Source organism: Mya arenaria, chromosome 6, assembly GCF_026914265.1.
Source record: "Mya arenaria isolate MELC-2E11 chromosome 6, ASM2691426v1".
Lineage (NCBI taxonomy): Eukaryota > Metazoa > Mollusca > Bivalvia > Myida > Myidae > Mya > Mya arenaria.
Window position 1 is genome coordinate 35,784,368 of NC_069127.1, and position 20,005 is coordinate 35,804,372.

The 20,005-nt window shown below is 37.2% G+C and overlaps 1 protein-coding gene and 1 non-coding gene across 2 annotated transcripts; both read left to right on the forward strand.

Moving 5' to 3' along the window:
- The first annotated feature begins 7,460 nt into the window (after positions 1–7,460).
- On the forward strand, positions 7,461–7,536 carry Trnar-gcg (transfer RNA arginine (anticodon GCG)). Its single transcript has one exon. It is a non-coding gene; the product is annotated as a tRNA-Arg (tRNA).
- Positions 7,537–16,927: 9,391 nt separating this feature from the next.
- Positions 16,928–17,839, forward strand: LOC128237747 (uncharacterized). The gene is made up of 2 exons (XM_052953331.1): positions 16,928–17,043; positions 17,134–17,839. The coding sequence occupies exons 1-2, from the start codon at positions 16,928–16,930 to the stop codon at positions 17,837–17,839; spliced, it is 822 nt and encodes a 273-aa protein (XP_052809291.1).
- The last annotated feature ends 2,166 nt before the right edge of the window (positions 17,840–20,005 follow it).

Below are 20,005 nucleotides of genomic sequence, written 5' to 3' on the forward strand. Positions count from 1 at the left end.
ATATAAAGACGTCAAATATTAACTTTTGTGAATCTCATTGAAAGTTTTGTAAAGATGGAAAAATTTCAAACCGATGTTTTTGAGAGAAGGGAATTGTATTTACATTGGCGTAAGGATCGGTACTTCCACCTTTCTGGTAGCTTTGTTAGAACGATATTTGATTTCAGCGCGTATTGTAGGAGATTCTAATGTATACATTTTCCAGCAAGTCTACTTAAATAACGCAACTCACAAACATAAAAATACTGCTAAAGATGTTATCGGCAGGTTTGTTTAACATGTACTTATATAATCAGAGGCAGGTACATTTAAAATTACTTAAGCTACATGATGTTTTACAAAGATGACTTTTCAGGAAGCAGCGGAATGCTGCAGATTTCGTTAAGATGAATGAAGCGGAATGCATCAGATTGTGATTTGGAAGCAGCGGAATGTTGCATATTGTGGTGATTTAGAAGCAGTGGACTGCTGCTCATATTGGTGATATGGTGGCTCGTCCCGGTATGAGGGATTATTATGATGAGTGCAAGGTGAGGAGTAAGCGGGGTTAGGGCTGCACGATGATGATACGATGATGGATGCGCCTTGAAAGTCGTTACGGACGCCTTCAATCAGACACGGGGTACAGAGCGGAGTCTACAGTATGATAATTGAATTCAAAGGTGCATTGGTCATTACCTTATGATTATTGTAAAAAGTTCGATAGAGAGTTATGCTATATTTGAACATTTTTTCTTAATAACAAATCAACCTGTCTTCTTTTGTATAGAAATCCATTTTATCATGACGCAACAGGTGAAAAAAATAATTTCAATGCTTTGTTTAATTGAACCGATAGCATGCAAGCCAATAAAGAAATATAGGGTTTCATCATAGAATCGCCCACATGTAAAGACAACTTCAAAAATTTAATTATCAGTTAAACCTGTACCATTGAGCATTGTATATCAAAACGTACAACATGTTAATATGATATTAAACATCGATTTTAACTTTAGGCATTGGGCATATATTGGACTTAAGACAGCGGGTAGATAAATGGACGACGTTTGTCAAAGATCAGGTGAGACCGCCACCTGAAAATAGGCTATCCAGATTAATGAGGCATCCACCAGGCATCGTAATTAACCATAATCGCTATTGAATAGAATCGCAGAATAAAATGACACGCTTATTTGTATAATGGAAACTAAATTAATGAGCTCCCCCTTCCTCTCTGCCCCTTTTCTCCAGCCCGCGCCTCACATGGTGGAACGTGCAGCACATCACGGTGAAGGCGGCACGCGTCACCACAGACGACTACAAATGATAGATTAACGGTACTGACCATCACTTGAATCCACAATTTGGCTTCGGCATGATGGACGCGACACGCACGGTCGCCCTCGCACTAGTGAAAATGCATATGATACACGCATGCTACTAGTATGTCCATTAACATCGTGTTTTTAAAATGCAAGTTAACAAAAATAACACACTGAATACTATTAAAATAAATGACGTTGACCTCGCGATTTTAGGCAGACATCAGACATACGTCGGACAGACAGTCAGACAGACAAATGGACTTTTCAAAATTCCTTTTATTAATTGTACTGGTTCTCAACCAGTATCTATTGAAATCTTATGCAGCTGAAGGGTTTTTAACAGAAATGAACAAAATCAATTTGAATAATTCGGAAAATTATATAACAATTTCTAGCACACCGGATAGGTATTTCCGGTGAACGCAGCCGTGCTGGCATAAACATGAAACATGAACGTGAAATTATGATTTGTGTAAAAGCGGAAAAGAAAAGTGGTTTACACCGCGTTGTAATTGATCGAGTTTCAAAGATATGGGTCTGAAATAAGAGCTGTTCATTTTAAGTACACAAATAATGTTTAACAAAGGCAATGTAGTTACAGATACATTTATATATAACATAGTGGGTTTAAAATGGTAAAACGGGTCTAACATTAAATAGTCTAAATTATCGATCAGAGTGTTTCAACATACCTTTGTTTGGATAGATGGTTGGTCTCCTAGCTAGCGTCGTTACTCGTCGTTACACGCCGGTCTAGCATTTTAAGATCAGCAATTACACTGAAATGATCAGAAATAATTCTAGCTACAGTATTCCTCAGAATATTTTATAGATCAGAAGAGAAAAAATAGTACATGCATGAGATAAATTATTAATAACTGTGATATATACTTTAATTATCAAACATACCATATCATAAAACTACAGCTCATATAACGGTATTAAATGTGAGAATGGCCTTAGAAGTAATTTTATACATTCAATTTCCTTTTCTTCAAAGTAATGATCACACAACGTAACACTGATTTGGTGAAAAAAACACACAATCAAATCGCAAAAGATGCCTTCATTGTTTTATAAAACATATCAAAGCAATTTGAGTTCGTTACTTCGGTATCATTTAATGTTTTTTTTCAATTTGAACTGAAAATAATATTTTGGGACTCAAATACATGTTTAAAACAAGATTAATAACCCATTTTGCAATACCTTTTGTGACATTATGTAATAGTTAAAGTTTGTTAGTATGAACTTACAAAAATAAGATTTGATAATCTACATACTATTGTGTAAACTATCCACGAATTATGTCAGGCACTTTACATAACTACCGGTTCATGTGATTAAAATCAACAACGGATGACTGCTGATTTAGTGGAAGAAAATATATTGGCAAATCTGAAGTATATTGCCAACTTATTGGACAAAAAGGATGTTGACCAGAGAGTAGCTATATGCATAGTCAACTAAATACAAAACATTGCTAGGAAAGTTATCCTAAATTGAAGCTATTAACATAATCTTTTTTAATATTTCGCAGCCTTCACTGAAAATCAATATTGCAACCTTTATTTACAGTGAAGGAATTTTGGTAACTTCCTTATTAATTTCTGGACTAAATGGCAACTTAAAAAACAAAAACAAGATTTTCTCATAGTGTAATACAGCGTCAATTCGAAATATATAACCCCATAAATAAAGTCAACACTGACTTGCACAGAAACAAATCAGAAGTGTGATTTTCAGGGGAGAGCAATTGGTTATTTTTTGCTTGTCAGTCTTTGGGTAGGAGTTAATCCTCTTGGATTTGATTCGTCTACTGATTTAATTTATTCCTAAATAGTTAGAACGTGTGACTGAAATTGTCAATTCAAATAATATGTTATAATCAAAGCATTCTACAATTAAATCACTGAGAAAATAAATAGAGTAAAATAAGTATGTTACGATACATTGTTCACGTAAACAAAAGCGCTTCTTAAAAATCCGTTGTGCATTACTAGAACTAAAGCCAAATAACAAACAATTCGTTTTATGAACGTAATAAACAAAAATAACTTTCTCAAACATGTCTGACTTCTTAAATATTACTCATTATTAGTTAATGCATACAAAACAAAGAATCACGTTGCATCGTTCTACAAAACTCTGTCAAGTTGAGATTTTGGCCAATGAATGCATCGTTAAAACACATCAAATCTCAAATATTTCCCTAGCGTAGAAACGGAAATCGCAACTTATTTTATAGGCTAAGAAAGGTCTTTTTGGAAATAATGTCATTTACTTCAAGTTGAAATTGGGGCAAATGATTGCACCGTTAAAATACAAGCAAATCTCAAATATTTACGTGTAGAAGCAGAAATAGCAAAGTCTTTCATAGGCTGAGAAATATTTTCATATATATTTCTGTCAAAAGTAGATGTTTAGAAATTAAAGTAATTTACTTGTTTCTTTACATCGGTTTTGACCCGTGGTGAGAACCCCATTAAAGACACGTGATTCCTCACCCTGGTATCATGTTCGCTGAATACTGAACCTTGAAAGACATAATTTTAAACTTGAGTTTTTAAACATTTTGTTTTGCTTCTTAAAACTAACGTTTGCATTGTAAGTTCTTCAGCTTTAAAGATACGGTTTGAATAAGTATGTGTTTTATGAACAAGTAACAAAATGCTTGAGAGCTATGGAACTTAGCACAGAGTATTCTTTTTTGCTGATCTATTAACCTTGCCAATGGAGTAAGTCAATACCAACAATATCGATTTGTCAATGGTGTCAAGTTTTCTACACTGTCTCCAACTTTCTGTGCATCTTTATTTTTGATTTCGTATGTCATGGTGTATTATTGACGCTTGAAGCTTGGTTATTCTTGTCGTCGGATAGGAACGGGCGGACAATTTCATTGACGAACATTTATAGAGGACAATTGTTTGTTTCAATGCAAGATCGCAAATATTTCATCTAGTCAGCACCAACTTTCTGCAATCTTAAACTGAAGAAAAAAATATATTATTATATGCATAAGAGGAATATAAAATCAAAGTTAGTGTTACTAAACAAAGCGTGCCAAATTGAACACGACCGCCGTCAAAACTGTGTCTCTGTCCCGTGCGAGGAAAGTGAGAGCGCCTCCCAGATTTTCATCACTGTCTAATGTATGAGGAAATATTTCCTCTTATTGTGTATTAATATGAAACGCTTTAAAAATGAAAAGAGTTCTGACAGGTCCCCAGACCTTAATCGTCACGTATTTGTTGGCTCGGTGAAGCTGTCTCCCCTCGGTCTCGTCCATATGGAAGTGAATACATGTATCCGCACTCGCTGTATAACTCTCCACGAAACAATTGGATCCCATTGAAATGAAAGATTTTTTTTATATTATAATACATGCTGTTTCATCAAAGCCACTCCATTGACTAAACACATAACAGTCATTAAATTCTGATAAGCTTCAAGATCTAAACTCGCGTTCAAAATACCGCAATAGAAGCATAGAAGTCGTAAATTCCAGCACGCAATCAATAATGAACATGCCGCGACCTGTAAGTCAAACTAGCCGGTCGATACCCGACTGACCAATCAGAGTCCGGATTAGGCGGGGCTTATCAGTTGCCCGTTGCTATCCGCCATGACCTCCGACAATCTGCACTTAGCAACGGTAGTCAATAACGTTGCTTTCTGTCTATTTAACACAAAATATGTTTCTTATTACTGAGAGATAGGAAATCCGAAATACTGACATTTTGCTCAAATTACGATTTTTTCTTTCGTATTTGTTTGGTAACAAACATACCTTTCAGTAGACTATTTTTACCCTCCAAATGTCTTGATGTAACAGTACATATATGATATACGCATATTTCCCTTATACGATATTTTACGATTTTTTTTCATTTTAAATATAGTTTCAATCTATAAATTGAATAAAGTTTAAAATCAGAGGCATATGCGTTCACTTTTGAGATCGTTCTGGACATACTGTAAGTTAAAAGGACATATCAGTTGATTTGAATTTCATTTTTTTTTATCAAATTTAGAAAAAAATATTCAATATCATATAACTTAATGTCTCAAAAAGTATATTAAGTCAAAACCAGCTATGTCGATGTCGTTGGGACCTTGGAAAAATATTTCGAGGTAACGAGCATTCGACATAACGAAATACAAAAAAAGAATAACTAAACCGGAAAAAAACGAAACAAGTTCGGCATATAATGACTATGATCATTTCATAATTCTATATTTCTTGTTAGAACAGAGTTGCATTTTATTTGATACGGATATTAATTCATTGAGATAAACATTAAGGTAGTTATATCAATACTATTTCGTTAAACTTGTTTAAAACAGGTGATTTTTAATGGAGAAAGGAAGAAAAACAGCAAAATATATTGTGCTTTTGACATTTGATATACTAACGTCGATTTTTTTTTACTTTCGTAAAGGATATTTAAACATCTTTTGTTTCCCTAAATTTGAGTTTTAAAATAGAGACTGCCTTTCTACTGTCACAAAATCCCGATGTAATTAAGATATAAAAAAATCAGAGTGTAGACATTTAATTATTTCTACCGGAATTATACATTGCAATGAACTAATTTAATGTAATTTCTGCTTTTATTACTAGGTTTAACCAGGTTCCATACATCTTTTATCTTATTGTCCAGCATAAATTCTGTATTATTGTCTGCTTCAGTGTGTTTGTCGGAAGGCCCTTACTAAGGGGTCACGTGACACTGTTAAAGTATCCTTATCGCTATCGGCGTAGTGTCAATATACATATTAAAGCAGTTAAGTATACACCAACTTATAAACTGTAAATGATGAATATGGATATTATGACGTACGGGATAAACTATTTACTGTCAGTGATAAAAAGTCACAATTTGTTTTAGAAGAAAATATTTTTAAGACTGATTTGTATAATACCCTAACCTAAACATGTTTTCTTTTGTTTACCAAAATGTTTGAAAAAATAATGTTTTTGATTCTTAAGAAAGACAAAGGTTCCAACAAAATAAACGAAAGAAAACAACAGAAGAAGGTAGACTGCGTTTATCTGTCTGTCCGTGTACATTTAATCGTAACATGATATTTTAATCACTTTATTATGAAGATTTTAACTTTACAAGTGACTTCGTTGCTCAAGGTTTTCATTCTATCCAATTATTGGTAGATCTATCTGCCTCATTATCGTTGTCATAGTGATGCATTAGTGTTCGCAATCGAGCTAAAATAATTTAAATCATTGTATGTACAGTGTACGCGTACCTTTGGGTTTAGCTATTTCTGATTGCCTCCGTCCGCCCCATCGCGCGCCACTGTCCGAACTGTTAATAGAAGAGCACATATATTGGGTCGCTCTTCGTTGGGTTGTTCCGTGCAGCTCACCATGATCTCGTAGCGCTATTCCTCGCGCACTTCCAGTCCGCGACGCCACCATCCGCATCCTCCATTCGACATATGTGTGATGACTGAAGGTCTGATTTGACAGATCAGTCTTATAACATGTTCGTTTCCGCTAACAGACCGGTTTTCACAGTTTATAAATGTCCTGTTATTTTGGCATTCAAACAGCAGTTGTCATATGACTTCAAAGATATACATAATAACCGCCTTCATGCGGTTGAAATACAATTCTTAATATCGATTTTACAAACAGAAAAATAAAGAGATTTACTTCCGTCATGAAATACTTATGTGAAGAATTTTACGACAGCCGCGTAAACAAATTGACTGTAACCTAAACAGTTGTTTCCCTTTTTATTTTGATTGTCAAATCGTCAAGGTTTTGACTGTCTAAAATTTTAAGGTCCTATAAATAAAAGAAACATAGTCAGGACTGAAATACTTTGATAAAGGTTTTTATGACTGATATACATCGCTATTTTGTTTGTTTAACTTTTAATAAGCATTTTGCATTGTCAGTAACCTTATGTTAAAATGCATAGTGAATCTTGCAAGCCAGAATCATCTTTTATAGGCATTTATCTAAGAATAATTTTGTCCAATTAGAATGTTGATTGCGACCAATCAAAATGTTTAGTTTTAAACCAATCGACGCTCAGTTTGAATTACCAATGAAAGGATCGCTTTGCTCGAGCGCTTTTCGCGTCGTATATAAATCCGAGTTTTTGAAAATATCATCATTCCGCCCGGTTAGCTCAGTCGGTAGAGCGTTGGACTGCGAATCGGACAACCCGGGTTCGATTCCCGGGCGGACCAGGTCTGTTGTGATTGGTTATGAAATCCTTTCTACGACCATTCACACTGTACCACTGCCCCTGGCATGTACATAAGTTGTCAGTTCCTTGCAGAGGTGAAGGCACCTATGACTGGTTAACCGCCCAGGATAGGTGTGCGGTGGTTGAACTGTCACTCTGGGACCCTTCAATGTGCTCACGCCGGGACCCGGAGTATAAACTACTAACATCACCACCAATATCATCATTTTAAATGCAGTTACCAAACAGTAAACATCAAGAAATATTTGGTATTAATCAACTTGAACTTTATAGTTACTTGTCTAAAATATTATCTATATTTACTGAAAAGCTCAGCTTTGACGTATGGTATAGTTAATAGCTGACGAGCGGACCGGGTTGTTGTTGAAAGATACGATAGTTACTTTAATGCCTACACTTCTATGCTCTTGCTGGAAAGTTCAGCTATCCTGTGATACATGGGGAGTTGAAACTTCAACAACCTTTCAGAGAAAGCTCTGTTTTTTTCTGTTTGGTGTAGTTGGAGCGTAATTATAGCTTGCAGACGTAAAGAAAGAAAGTGAACGTACTTTATGTATATACCAAGAAAGATTGGCTATTTGGTATTTCATAACTGATAAGCATTTTAATATTGAAAGTGAAAACTCTGTGTTTTATGCAAGAAAGCCCAGCTTTCTGTTAATTCACAAAGATCACTGACAAAGCAGTAGATTTAGAGAGTTTGAAATTCATTTATAATAAGTCGATCATAGGCATTAAGCCACAAGGAAAATTACTTATACAAAACTTCTTTTATAATTATTTTGTGATTATTTATTAGGAGCTTAATCAAAATCATTTGTACACAATCAAAAGTTTACCTAATCTTAAGGAATTTTATAATATAGCTTTATATTTTGTCATTTATAAAACAGTTAGTTTGATAAAATAGTGAACAGCCGCTTGGTACACTCCGCACACGTTACACTTTGACTATAAAAATTATGTATGATTAGCAAGAATCGTGTTTACTTGAATATGTTTGCTAATAATCATGTTCTATTGTAGCTAAAGAACTTCAGCGAACACGTTATATATTACCTTTTGGGACGTGTTCGTTGAAGAGAACGCCGTATCTTACTTAACCCAACAAGAATTCTTGACATTTTTATGTCACGCTGTTATTTCACTTGTATGCATTGTACAGACAAAATAACTTTATCAGGTAAATGAGGTAAAATGTATTTCACAAACACATTTTCAAAAACAAAAACGCTTAATAGATAGGTGACCTACATTTGACCACAAATTTTGCTGTTATTTTTCTTTTTGAAGAGGAATTTTTCACATAACCAAATCAACATTTTTTTCATGTATAAGTCCGTTATTTAGGACGCAAAATGTGACAAAATGATTTTAATGTTTTGTTTGGTTGAATTGATTGCATGCCAGCCAAATAAAGAAGTATAGAGTTTTAACATGGCTGCGCCCACATGTCAAGACACCTCCTAAAATTAAAATCCGTTAGCTGCAAAAGCTGCTAGATTGATCTGCTATTGAACATTGTATATAAAAAAACAGAAACTTGTTAATATGATACTATGCATCGTTGTTGAGTTTAAGCGTTGGGCATATATGTGACTTAATTAGCGGGTAAAAAGATAGACGACATTTGCCAAAGATCATGTGTGACTTCCAACCGGATAAAGGCTAGCCAGAGATATTTTTAAAGAGTTTTTGGATGACTCCTGTAGTGAGCTCCTGACCGCTCCTGATATCAAACTTTATAACAAACCTCACACTAATGTCACCGAACGTCACTGTCAAGGTCATTTCAAGGGCAAACTTTTGAAAGAGTGCAAAAGAATTCAGGATCATAAATTTTATTTTGATTATTTCCAAACCGTGCAATTTATCATTTATTATAAGAGCATAGTTTTATAGTATATTATCATTTCTCATCAGAATAATTAAAAAAGTGCACAATAACTTTCCTACTCATTAACGTACCACCATCTTGTTATGCTTATGTATCTATTATTTGGGTTCGGATAAAACATCTGTACGATTATTAAAATAAATAGTGGGGTGGTGGTGAAGGCCATTCCAATTATTTCCATATATGATGTAGGCAGTGGTAGTGAATGTCATTCCAATTATTACGCTATATGGTGGCGTGGTGAACGTCAATCCGGTGATGGTGTTAAAAGTTATTTCAATTATTACCATATATGGTGGCGTGGTGAAGGTCAATCCGGTGGTGGTGTCAAAGGCCATTCCAATTATTACTATATGATGGTGCTGGTGAAGGTCATAACTATCATTACCATATATGGTGTGGTGGTGGTGAAGGTAATTCCGGTGGTAGTATTAAAGGCGATTATTCCGATTATTACCATATATGGCGGTACTGGTGAAGGTCACTACGATAATTACCATATATGGTATGCTGGTTGTGGTGAAGGCCATTCCGATTATTACCATATATGGTGGTGGTGGTGGTGAAGGCTATTCCGGTGGTGGTGGTAAAGACCATTCCGAATATTTCTATTCATTTATGGTAAGTGAGCTTACATTAATACGCGGTTAGTATTAAAGCGGCATATACACGTGCATTTGACATTTACTATGTCAAGCAGTAAAATAGGCGTTGGTGCACGTACTCGGGGGACCCAGCCATTGAAGCTGTTCAATTCAATTAAAACTTATCCTGACTATCCGTTGAACGACTCTTAACAGGATTTGAGTAATTTTATAACCATTCAAGATAAAAAAAAACTAACTCAAGAGGGCTTGGAACGTGTTGCGCAGAGGAATTTACCCGAGAGTGCTCAGGACATTGTTTTGGATCCAGATTTATAAAATGAAACTTAGAATAAATTTAACGAGGCAAGGGTCATCAAAAGGTTAAACCTTACAAGCATACCGCAATCAGTTATCATCATCATAATCGTTCTTTTTTACGTTTGCAAGCGCTTCCACCGAAAGTGAGCGCCCACCACAATTACAGGCGGGGCCGGGGCTACCTGTCCAGCAGTCATTCGCTTAAATCGTGCAAGCAGCGGCGATTACATGTTTTCTTATGTCGGCGAAGGCACTTTCGGAAGGAATGCCGTGTCAACGAGGGCGATCGAAAACAGCAACCAACAGGATTCAATCCAGAATATAAATGGTGATTATTCTTTTGACTGTTTGTTATAATATGATTGCTTTGAATATAAGAGGTCTTTTTGACAACATATTTTTTCTTCAAGAAACCTTTAAATGATAAGACAAGATTGAAATCCCGAAAGCTGATGATTGGACGCAAATACAAGGTGAAGGTAATGAGATTGTTGATGTTAAAAATGGCTACAAATTATCTTTTTCTTGATTGTCCAGAACGAAACAATTCAGCTTTAGAATACATACATTTTGTCCATACGGCTGTAAACGAGTTTTTACAAATACATTGTATTTTGAGTCGTGTACAGTAAATCCATTCACCGCTACATAAACAAACAAACAAACGACTGATTTCGTATCTGAACAGAAAAATAAATAAGTATTTTTGGAAAACGGGTTAGATTCAAACTTTTCTAAATTTACTCTTAGTCAATGTTTTTATCACATTACATCATTTTCTGTTAAGGGAGAAAACTATTGTTTTTATGCTTTGGCTTTTTGTGTGTAGTACAGTTCCCTGCAAAGAAATTATTAATTACTTTACAATAATGAAATGAAGATTGTCATGTTCCTTGGCCATGAGTTGGGCACAAACAAATGTCAGATTTACATGTAACAAGTTGGTGTCATACCAATACATGTTGCCAAACATTAGTGTCATGAAAGATTCTTCTCGTTGTTGTTTTTGTATTCAATTCGGACTGTTGGTAGTAAGATACCTATTAGCTCGATATTCAATTCAGTTTATTCAAGTTAACAAAGGCCACCGGCCCAAAATCTACAACATAAGATTTACATATTTATCATGTTAAAAAGATATTGTCTACGAAACATATCGAGTTTAGGACATTGAAAGAATGTAATTTATATTAAAGGGTCATAACTATGAATATATGTGAACCTGGTACTGATTTAACCAAGGAATATTGTTTCACCCTTACCTGTTTGTACCAAACTGAGGGTGCTTCACTGTACACAATGATTGCTCAATGCAATTTTGTAAGTTCGCCCCACAGGCTTCCAACTGTTTTCAATTTAAACTTCAAAAAACTTGTTAATGAGTCTATGTCAACTCAACTCAACTCAACTTAATGTGTCTTTATGTATAAATACTGCCTATATTTCTTTGTAATTCTCAACAACTAGTAAAATATATGTTTCAATGCAATATATGGCTCTGAAATGCTTAAACCCCATGAGCTTTAAGTGATCATACCCCTATGACCCCTACAAGGGCCCTTCCCTCAACCCTATAAGAAGCCTTACTTGGCAACCTAGGCCTCTGGTGTCAAATGGTGATCACTTTAAAATACTCAAGAAACCCTGTAAAGAAAAGAAACTAAATTCATAACTATTTACAACTTTTATTTCTTCATGACAAGGTCAATAACCAACATACAAATGATAAACTACATACTACAAGTAAATGATGCCTTTTTAAAGACAATGCCAATGTGGATGATTAACAATGCGTAAGAATATAAATAATCACGAACAAAGCTTGCTGGGAACCATGCTATTTAAAAAAGCTATATTTTCTCTTATCAATTATGTGTTTTAAACTCCATAATGTTTATTAAGAAAACATGTTCTAAACTCCACATGTTTTGTTAACTCCACAATGTTTATTGAAAAAAAACATGTTCTTTATAAGTTCCACAATGTTTATTGAGAAACCATGTTCTAAACTCAACAATGTGTATTGAGAAACCTATCTGAACTCAATAATGTTTATTGAGAAAACGTGTTCTAAACTCCACAATGATTATTGAGAAAACATGTCCTAAACGCCACAATGTTTATTGAGAACACGTGTTCTAAACTCCACAATGCTCTAGAGATAACAAATCATTCATTTTTTTATATTAAATGGAATATGAAGTTGTACATTTTTAGCCCAAATATACTATTTGATTTAAATTGTGCAAAAGATTTTATCAAATGTATCTATAGTATTTCCCTGTTATCACAAGCAAACACAAATGAAAGAACAAAATGACAAAATAATGAATGACTGATAAGCCATTAGGCTGCATTTTTGGTGAGCTGACCTTTCAATATGAGGATTCGTTGTCGCTGCTCCGGTGGTAACATTGCTGTCTGATGGTCTCTCAGTTGTCTGTCAGTTGTAACACTTGCAATATCAGGGCCGCCTGGAACATATGTAATGTATATCATTATTACCTGGCCCTAATTTCTCAAACAAGTCCCTTAAAACAAGATCAAGCTAAGCTCACTGTTTTTGTTTTGGTCTGGATTTTGTCATTTTCTCCTTTAAAGAGTATTGTGGCTTTAAAAGAAAACCCATAAAAAGAGGAAATCCTGATTGATTATGTTTTGGTTTATAGAATAAGATTCTAGGCTAAATCGTAAAATAAACATGAATATTTAATCTTAAGAGCCTTCCACACTCCAAAAGTAAATTGTTTTAAAGCTTGTTATTTTATTTGTGTTTTTTTAGTTTTAGGTTGAATTCGAAACAAACGTAATTCAAATATCCTTTGCAAGTTACAACAAGTGTGGGTAACAAAATTGCAAGGAACTGAGCAAATTTTATGAAAGAATATTTTCTTAGATTTCGGCTCAAAAGATTTTTGCATCTTTTCTGAATGATGATTTGTGCATGAATAGTTTCGGTTGTCGACATTGCATGAAATTAGCAGAGGCTTGGCAGGCTGGTGTCCTCCTAGTAAAACAATTATCAACAACACATCACAGTGCTAACAACAGCGATATGGCATTTTAATGATTTTGTTATTCTATAGCAACTAAAAGGGCATCATTACATTGCGCATTAAAATGCAGCTTTCCACGGAACTAAACATAAAACTACAGCGTTCCTACTGGGATAAAAATGGAAGTATATTGTTTCATTTTTTCAGCCTTAAGACAACACCTGTTAGTTATTTTTTTAGTGAATAAACATGTCTCCTTTCAATAGCTTTGTAGCAGATATATAAATAGTCTATAGATTTAATTACCAATTCTGGCTATTTATTCCTAAAAGCAAGTTTTTGAGACTATCAAGTCATCTTAAATGCTCCCATCAATGGCCACTTCGGCATTTTAAGTATCCCTTTTTTATCTCTCTGGTATCATTTATGATATGCCAATCAATGATTGTATGCTCATAATGGACTTTTTATTGTCCCATCGGCATAAAGTAGCTCTTGAAATCTCTTCCCTTTTATTATGAAGTTTTTGCAATAATTTTCCTAAAAAAAAGCTACAGCCACTCCACAAGGCCAATGAACCCCTTATCCCATTTTTTTATACAACCTTACCTTTTCCTGGTCTTGAGGTCCCCCTCCATCTCCACCTGTGATCATTTAAACCATGCCTGCCAGCGGCATACCGCCCTGTGTTTATCAACGGTGCAAAAAAGCCCTTATATCCAAACTGCATTCAATATTTAATAACCTTTAACGTCGAACACCTATGAAAATGTTTATATATTATAAATTTATTTTTGAATTAAAATATTTTAGTATAAAATGACAGTTAAAGTTCCGATTTTATCATCAAATCTTGTTATGGAAGTTTCAATTGAAGAAATGCTCACCATGCACTATTCCCCTATCACCTTGCCCAACAATCTTGGGATCCTTGGATCTCTTGGGTCACTTGGGTCCCATTCCGTGCACTGGGCCCATACCTTGAGACCCTGGGTCTCTCAACATTCCCCTAGGGGGCATCCACCTGGGTCCAGGACCTCCAATATCCTGAGGACCAAGTCCGAAATTTCCTATTCGGCCTTTCGAAGAGTTTGAAGGTCCCATTAAACCTGGACCCCCTGGGCCCCTTGCAGGGGCACCCATTAATGGAGGTCCCACTGGCTAAACTGGCTGAGTGCCGGGACCTGCCATCATAGGGTTAGTCATCGGGTAAATGCCCTCTGATTCCGGGGTCAACTGAGATAGGGGCCACACTTGCAGGAATGGTAGGGGCAGAGCGTCTAGGTGAGGGACCTGGGAAATGTCTCTTTGCAAAATCGCCTGAAAGTGTACCAGAATAGAGTCCGTATCAGACAGCACTGTCTATGAGTATAGACAAAAGTTATGTCAGAAAACCATTAACAACTACTGCTTTGCCTACAAAGTTTGTTCATGTCGTAATTACTTATCTGATTTTAAGTTCTATACAATTTTGAAACAGCAGCAACAGCAGCCACTTCACATGCATCAATGATGATTATGATAATGATGATGATGATGATGATGATGATGATGATGATGATGTTGATGATGGTGATGATGATGCTGATGATGATGATGAAGACGACAATGATGAAAATGATGATGATGATGATGATGATGATGATGATGATGATGATGATGATGATGATGATGATGACGAAGATGAGGATGATTAGGTTGATTATGATGATGATGAGGAGGAGGAGGAGGAGGATGAGGTTGAGGATGAGGATGAGGATCATGATCATGATTAAGATGAAGATGATGATAATGGTGATGGTGGTGGTGGTTGTGGTCGTGGTTGAAATGGTGGTGGTTGTGGTGGTGGTGGTGGTGGTGGTGGTGGATGTGGTTGTAGTGGTTGTGGTGGTGGTGGTTTTCGTGGTTGTGGAGGTGGTGGAGGTGGTGGTGGTGGTGGTGGTGGTGATAAAGATGAGGACGAAGATGAAGATGATGAAGATGATTACGATGATGATGATGATGATGATGGTGGTGATGATGATGATGATGATGATGATGATGATGATGATGATGATGATGATGATGATGATGATTTTGATGATGATGATGATGATGATGATGATGATGGTGGAATAAAGTACTTCCAAAAATTGAGATTTTTGATAACGTGAAATAATAGGAAATAAAAATAATCAACAAAATCATCATTTTTGGCAACATTTCTCTGAGAATGTACATTACTGCCTATACAATTTCTTGCACGAGAGTTATGGCTAGTTAGCCTTTTGTTCACTCTGCAAATTCCAACCCAGTTCTACTTGACGGTTAAAGAATGATGATAAGCCAGTTCCAGCAAACTTCTTTCAAAAAACCATAAATATCAGAACAGGAAATCTGAAACGGGAAACAATGGAGTTTCCTCCATTTAAAATACCAAACAAAAGGAATGCAATAAACAATATAGTTATTATCCAGTGTTACATTTTTTTTTTGTTGCATTATTTATTTGAAGTTCCCATTTTAACCACCAGTCTTAATATGTGAAAGTGAATAAATAATTGATATACATTCTTGTCATGTAAAAACCATAATCAAATATTTGGAAAAAAAAGAAAACTTGTAGTGAACAAATTTAGGTCACCAAAGCTGAATTCCAGAACATAGTTACTATTAAAGAAAAGTTTACTGGGCATTTTATAACTAAATATATAAAAACAAGAACGAAGAACACTTAACTTTAAACAAGAACTGAAACGTAAAAACAGACACGTAAAACAAAATACAACCTTTTTGTGACTCATTGGCTCATGCAATAGGCACCATTTTCTGGACCGCAGAAAGCTCATGGTACCTTTGTTTCATAAGCATTCTAAAAACAGTGCCTATGACTCGGACAAGTGCTTCTGCTGCCTTGGTTTTGCCAATTCTTCCCGATGGCAGGGCTACAGCAAGCAAGACTTCAGCTAGAAAATTCTGTTTCATCACGAGTTCATTATGGTCCAGTCACATAGCCCGGCCGATGTCCGGCATCGGTAGAGCTCGGTGGATTTTTTTGGTGCCACCGAGCTCTCCTCATCGGAAGCAGAGCTCGGTGACGTGAACGGACTCCGTCCGGACATCTTCAGGCGACCGACCGAACACCGGCCGGTGACCGTACGGAGTCTGTCTCAAAATGGGAGTTTTTTTCTGCCGATGTGGCAGCAACTACCGGCCGGAGGTCGGCCGGACATCGGAAGGAATACGGCCGGTACCCGAGCAGGTAACAGGACACCGTGCGATCGCCGGCCGGGTTGTTAACGGGCTTTGAACAATGACCGGCCGATGCTCGTCCGATGTAACACGGACTCGGGTGCCGAGCTATTCCGTTCTTCCTACCTGACATTGTCAGTTCATCACTATGGCTGTACCGAGGAGACTTCGAATGGCACTGCTCGAACACGAACTAGCTCAAGCAAGGTTCCAGTACAACCTGGTCCTGGCGGCAATACTAGAAGCCGCCGAGAGGGAGCGACAGAGGGCCCGCAGAAGAGAATGACGCTGGTGGGTGCGAGAGTGGATCCTACGCAGACCCCTTTTCGGCCATTACGAGACTCTCATGAAGGAACTCGAGGCCAAGCACGCTGCCGACTTCAAAGCCTTCCTCCGCATGGAGCCACAGATGTACTATGAGTTGCTAAACCGAGTTGGCCCCCGCATTACCAAGAGTACAACGTAAGTTAATCCGTATTTTGCAAACAAAATTCCCTCCAAACATTATACTCTTGCTAAGGTTAAATCATATTTCATCCTCTTCTGTTGCAGGCATCGAACCCCCTTGGACCCTGGGCTGAAGCTGGCAATCACCTTGAGGTTTTTGGCGACCGGAAGCGGGTACCACGATCTTGCGTTTGCGTTTCGTGTCCCACACAACACCATCGCCCTTTTCATCCCCGAGGTGTGTCAGGCCATCTACGACGTATACGAGGATGAGATGTGGGCCACTCCACAGACAGAAGATGAATGGCGCCCGGTGGCCGAGGGATTCGGAGACAGGTGGAACTTCCACCACTGTTGTGGCGCGATCGATGGGAAGCACGTCTCAATTAAGAAGCCCCCCAAGAGTGGCTCACTCTACTACAACTATAAAGGCTTCTTTTCTATCGTCATGCTTGCGGTGGTAGACTCGAACTACAAGTTCATCTGGGTGGATGTGGGGTCACCAGGGTCGTGTTCCGATGCCGGCATCTTTAACCGGTCGCGGCTAGAGCCAGGTCTTCGTGAGGGAACGATCGGACTCCCCCAACCGGATTCCCTGCCTAATGACGACCGGGACACACCCTACTACATGGTCGGAGACGACGCCTTTCCCCTTCGGCAATACATGTTAAAGCCCTACCCTCATCGTCACCTGGCACGGGACGAGCGGATCTTCAATTACCGGTGTTCCAGTGCACGCCGTGTGGGGTTGAAAATGCGTTTGGTATACTTGCAAATCGCTTCAGATGTCTTCCAACAACCCTGGGAATGAGACCGTCGACAGTTACTAAGACCGTCATGGCCTGCATGACCCTACACAACCTCATGAGGACTCGTTACCCCAACATCCAGAATGCCGATCTCGACCGGGAAGATGAGCAGGGCCAGTTCATCGCGGGTGCATGGCGAGACCAAGCCGTGCTCGAAGATGTGCAAGCAGCAGGGAACGGACCAAGATTGACCGGACCAGGCAAAGAACTGCGCGCATACCTCAAGAATTACTTTTGCAGTCCTGCCGGGAGTGTGCCATGTCAAGATGTGGCAATAAACCACGTCTGTATTCTGTGTAACAATATGCATGTACTGGTTGCAACCATAGACAGTTCTCAGGACTTAGTACATTGTCGTATATTACAGTCCATTATTCAGTATGTTGTTTGCAAAATTAAAACTGTTATCGGGTATTCTTAAAACATTGTCTTTATATTTATGCCACCGCTTGTAGATCAGGGAGGCATTTTGTTTTTGATCTGTCTGGTTGTCTGTTTGTCACCAAACTTTAATATTGGCTATAACTTTTGAATTACTGGTCAAAGAAACTTGAAACTTGGAATGCATGTGTTTCTCATGGAACAACACATTTGGATGACTTGCGCATTTTGACACTCGTCAGAGCAAAACTAGACAATTATCGACCAATCTATGCAATAAATGTATTATTTAATTCAAGATTAACGTTGTAGCCATTGATCAGGATCAACACTAGTGTGTATTGTCTGAAAGTCCCTTTTGGTGTGACGTCGGCCAAATATCAAAATAAATGTACACCAGCAGCCAATTGTATAAACAGATTTACCCAGGGTAATATTTTACCGGCGGTAATTTTCCTGGTAAATTGGCGGTAATCAATTGTATAAAACAAAATTAAGATTTTACCAAGCTATTTACCGCGGTAATATTTACCCTCCTCCAAGAGGTGGGTAAATTGATTTACCGTCTCAGTTACCAGAATCAAGATGGCCGACCAGACATAAACAAACGCTCGATTCACAACTCATTTTGTCGCTTTTAAAGACAAACTGAAACTTCATGCTTAGAAAACTGTTCCATTACGTCCATATCAATAGAAGACAGGAATACAGATGTAAGAAATCGCCAATAACTCACTGTGTGAACAAATAAATGCATTATAAATATTCCAACGAACAAATTTCATGTACAAACACAGTGACACAAGAAATCTGAAGTTTAAGAAAGTTATTTACCTTGTTTCGCGTTTAAATAATTCCAAAATCTTTCAAAGCTCAATGCAATGGTTCGAGACCAACACTTGATTGCACCTTACTTTGTTGAAATGTATCCCAATTTGCACATTTTTTTGAGTATTTTGCACATAAATATTTACAATCAAATTGAACCGCCTGTAAACATTGACCAATACTGTAAATGACAGCTATGACGTCATTTTCTATGAAATATACCTCAGTCTATAGTCTATTTCCACAGTTTTCTTTTATATAGAGGCACACAATTGGGTGACTGCTAACCAAATACTGTGAAGTGCCTTGATAATATAAAAGTTTACTGTATATTTGATAAAAACAACAGCTGTGGTACGACAACATACTCAAGTATGATTTTTATACGCCCATCTTACGATGGCCGTATTATGGGAACACCCATGGCGGGCGGGCGGCTCCACAATGTTGTCCGCTCTCTAACTTGAACATTTCTCATCCAATTTCCACCAAACTTCATGAAAGTGTTTGTTGGTAAAATATCTAGGTCAAATTCGATAACCAGCCAAATCGCTCTAGGCACTCCAGAGTTATGGCCCCCTGAATTTGTCAAAATTGGGCGGGCGGCGGGCGGGCGGGCGGCTCCACAATGTTGTCCGCTCTCTAACTTGAACATTTCTCATCCAATTTCCACCAAACTTCATGAAAGTGTTTGTTGGTGAAATATCTAGGTCAAGTTCGATAACCAGCCAAATCGCTTTAGGCACTCCAGAGTTATGGCCCCCTGAATTTGTCAAAATTGGCCATTTTAGCTTTGTCCGCTCTCTAACTTGATCATTTCTCATCCAATTTCCACCAAACGTCATGAAAGTGTTTGTTGGTGAAATATCTCGGTCAAGTTCAATAACCAGCTAAATCGCTTTAGGCACTCCAGAGTTATGGCCCCCTGAATTTGTCAAAATTGTCCATTTTAGCTTTGT

Coding starts and splice junctions, on each gene's coding strand:
- LOC128237747 (XM_052953331.1), top strand. CDS start 16,928: ATGAAGGAACTCGAGGCCAAGCACGCTGCCGACTTCAAAGCCTTCCTC. Junction 17,044..17,133: donor CGCATTACCAAGAGTACAAC/GTAAGTTAATCC, acceptor CTTCTGTTGCAG/GCATCGAACCCCCTTGGACC.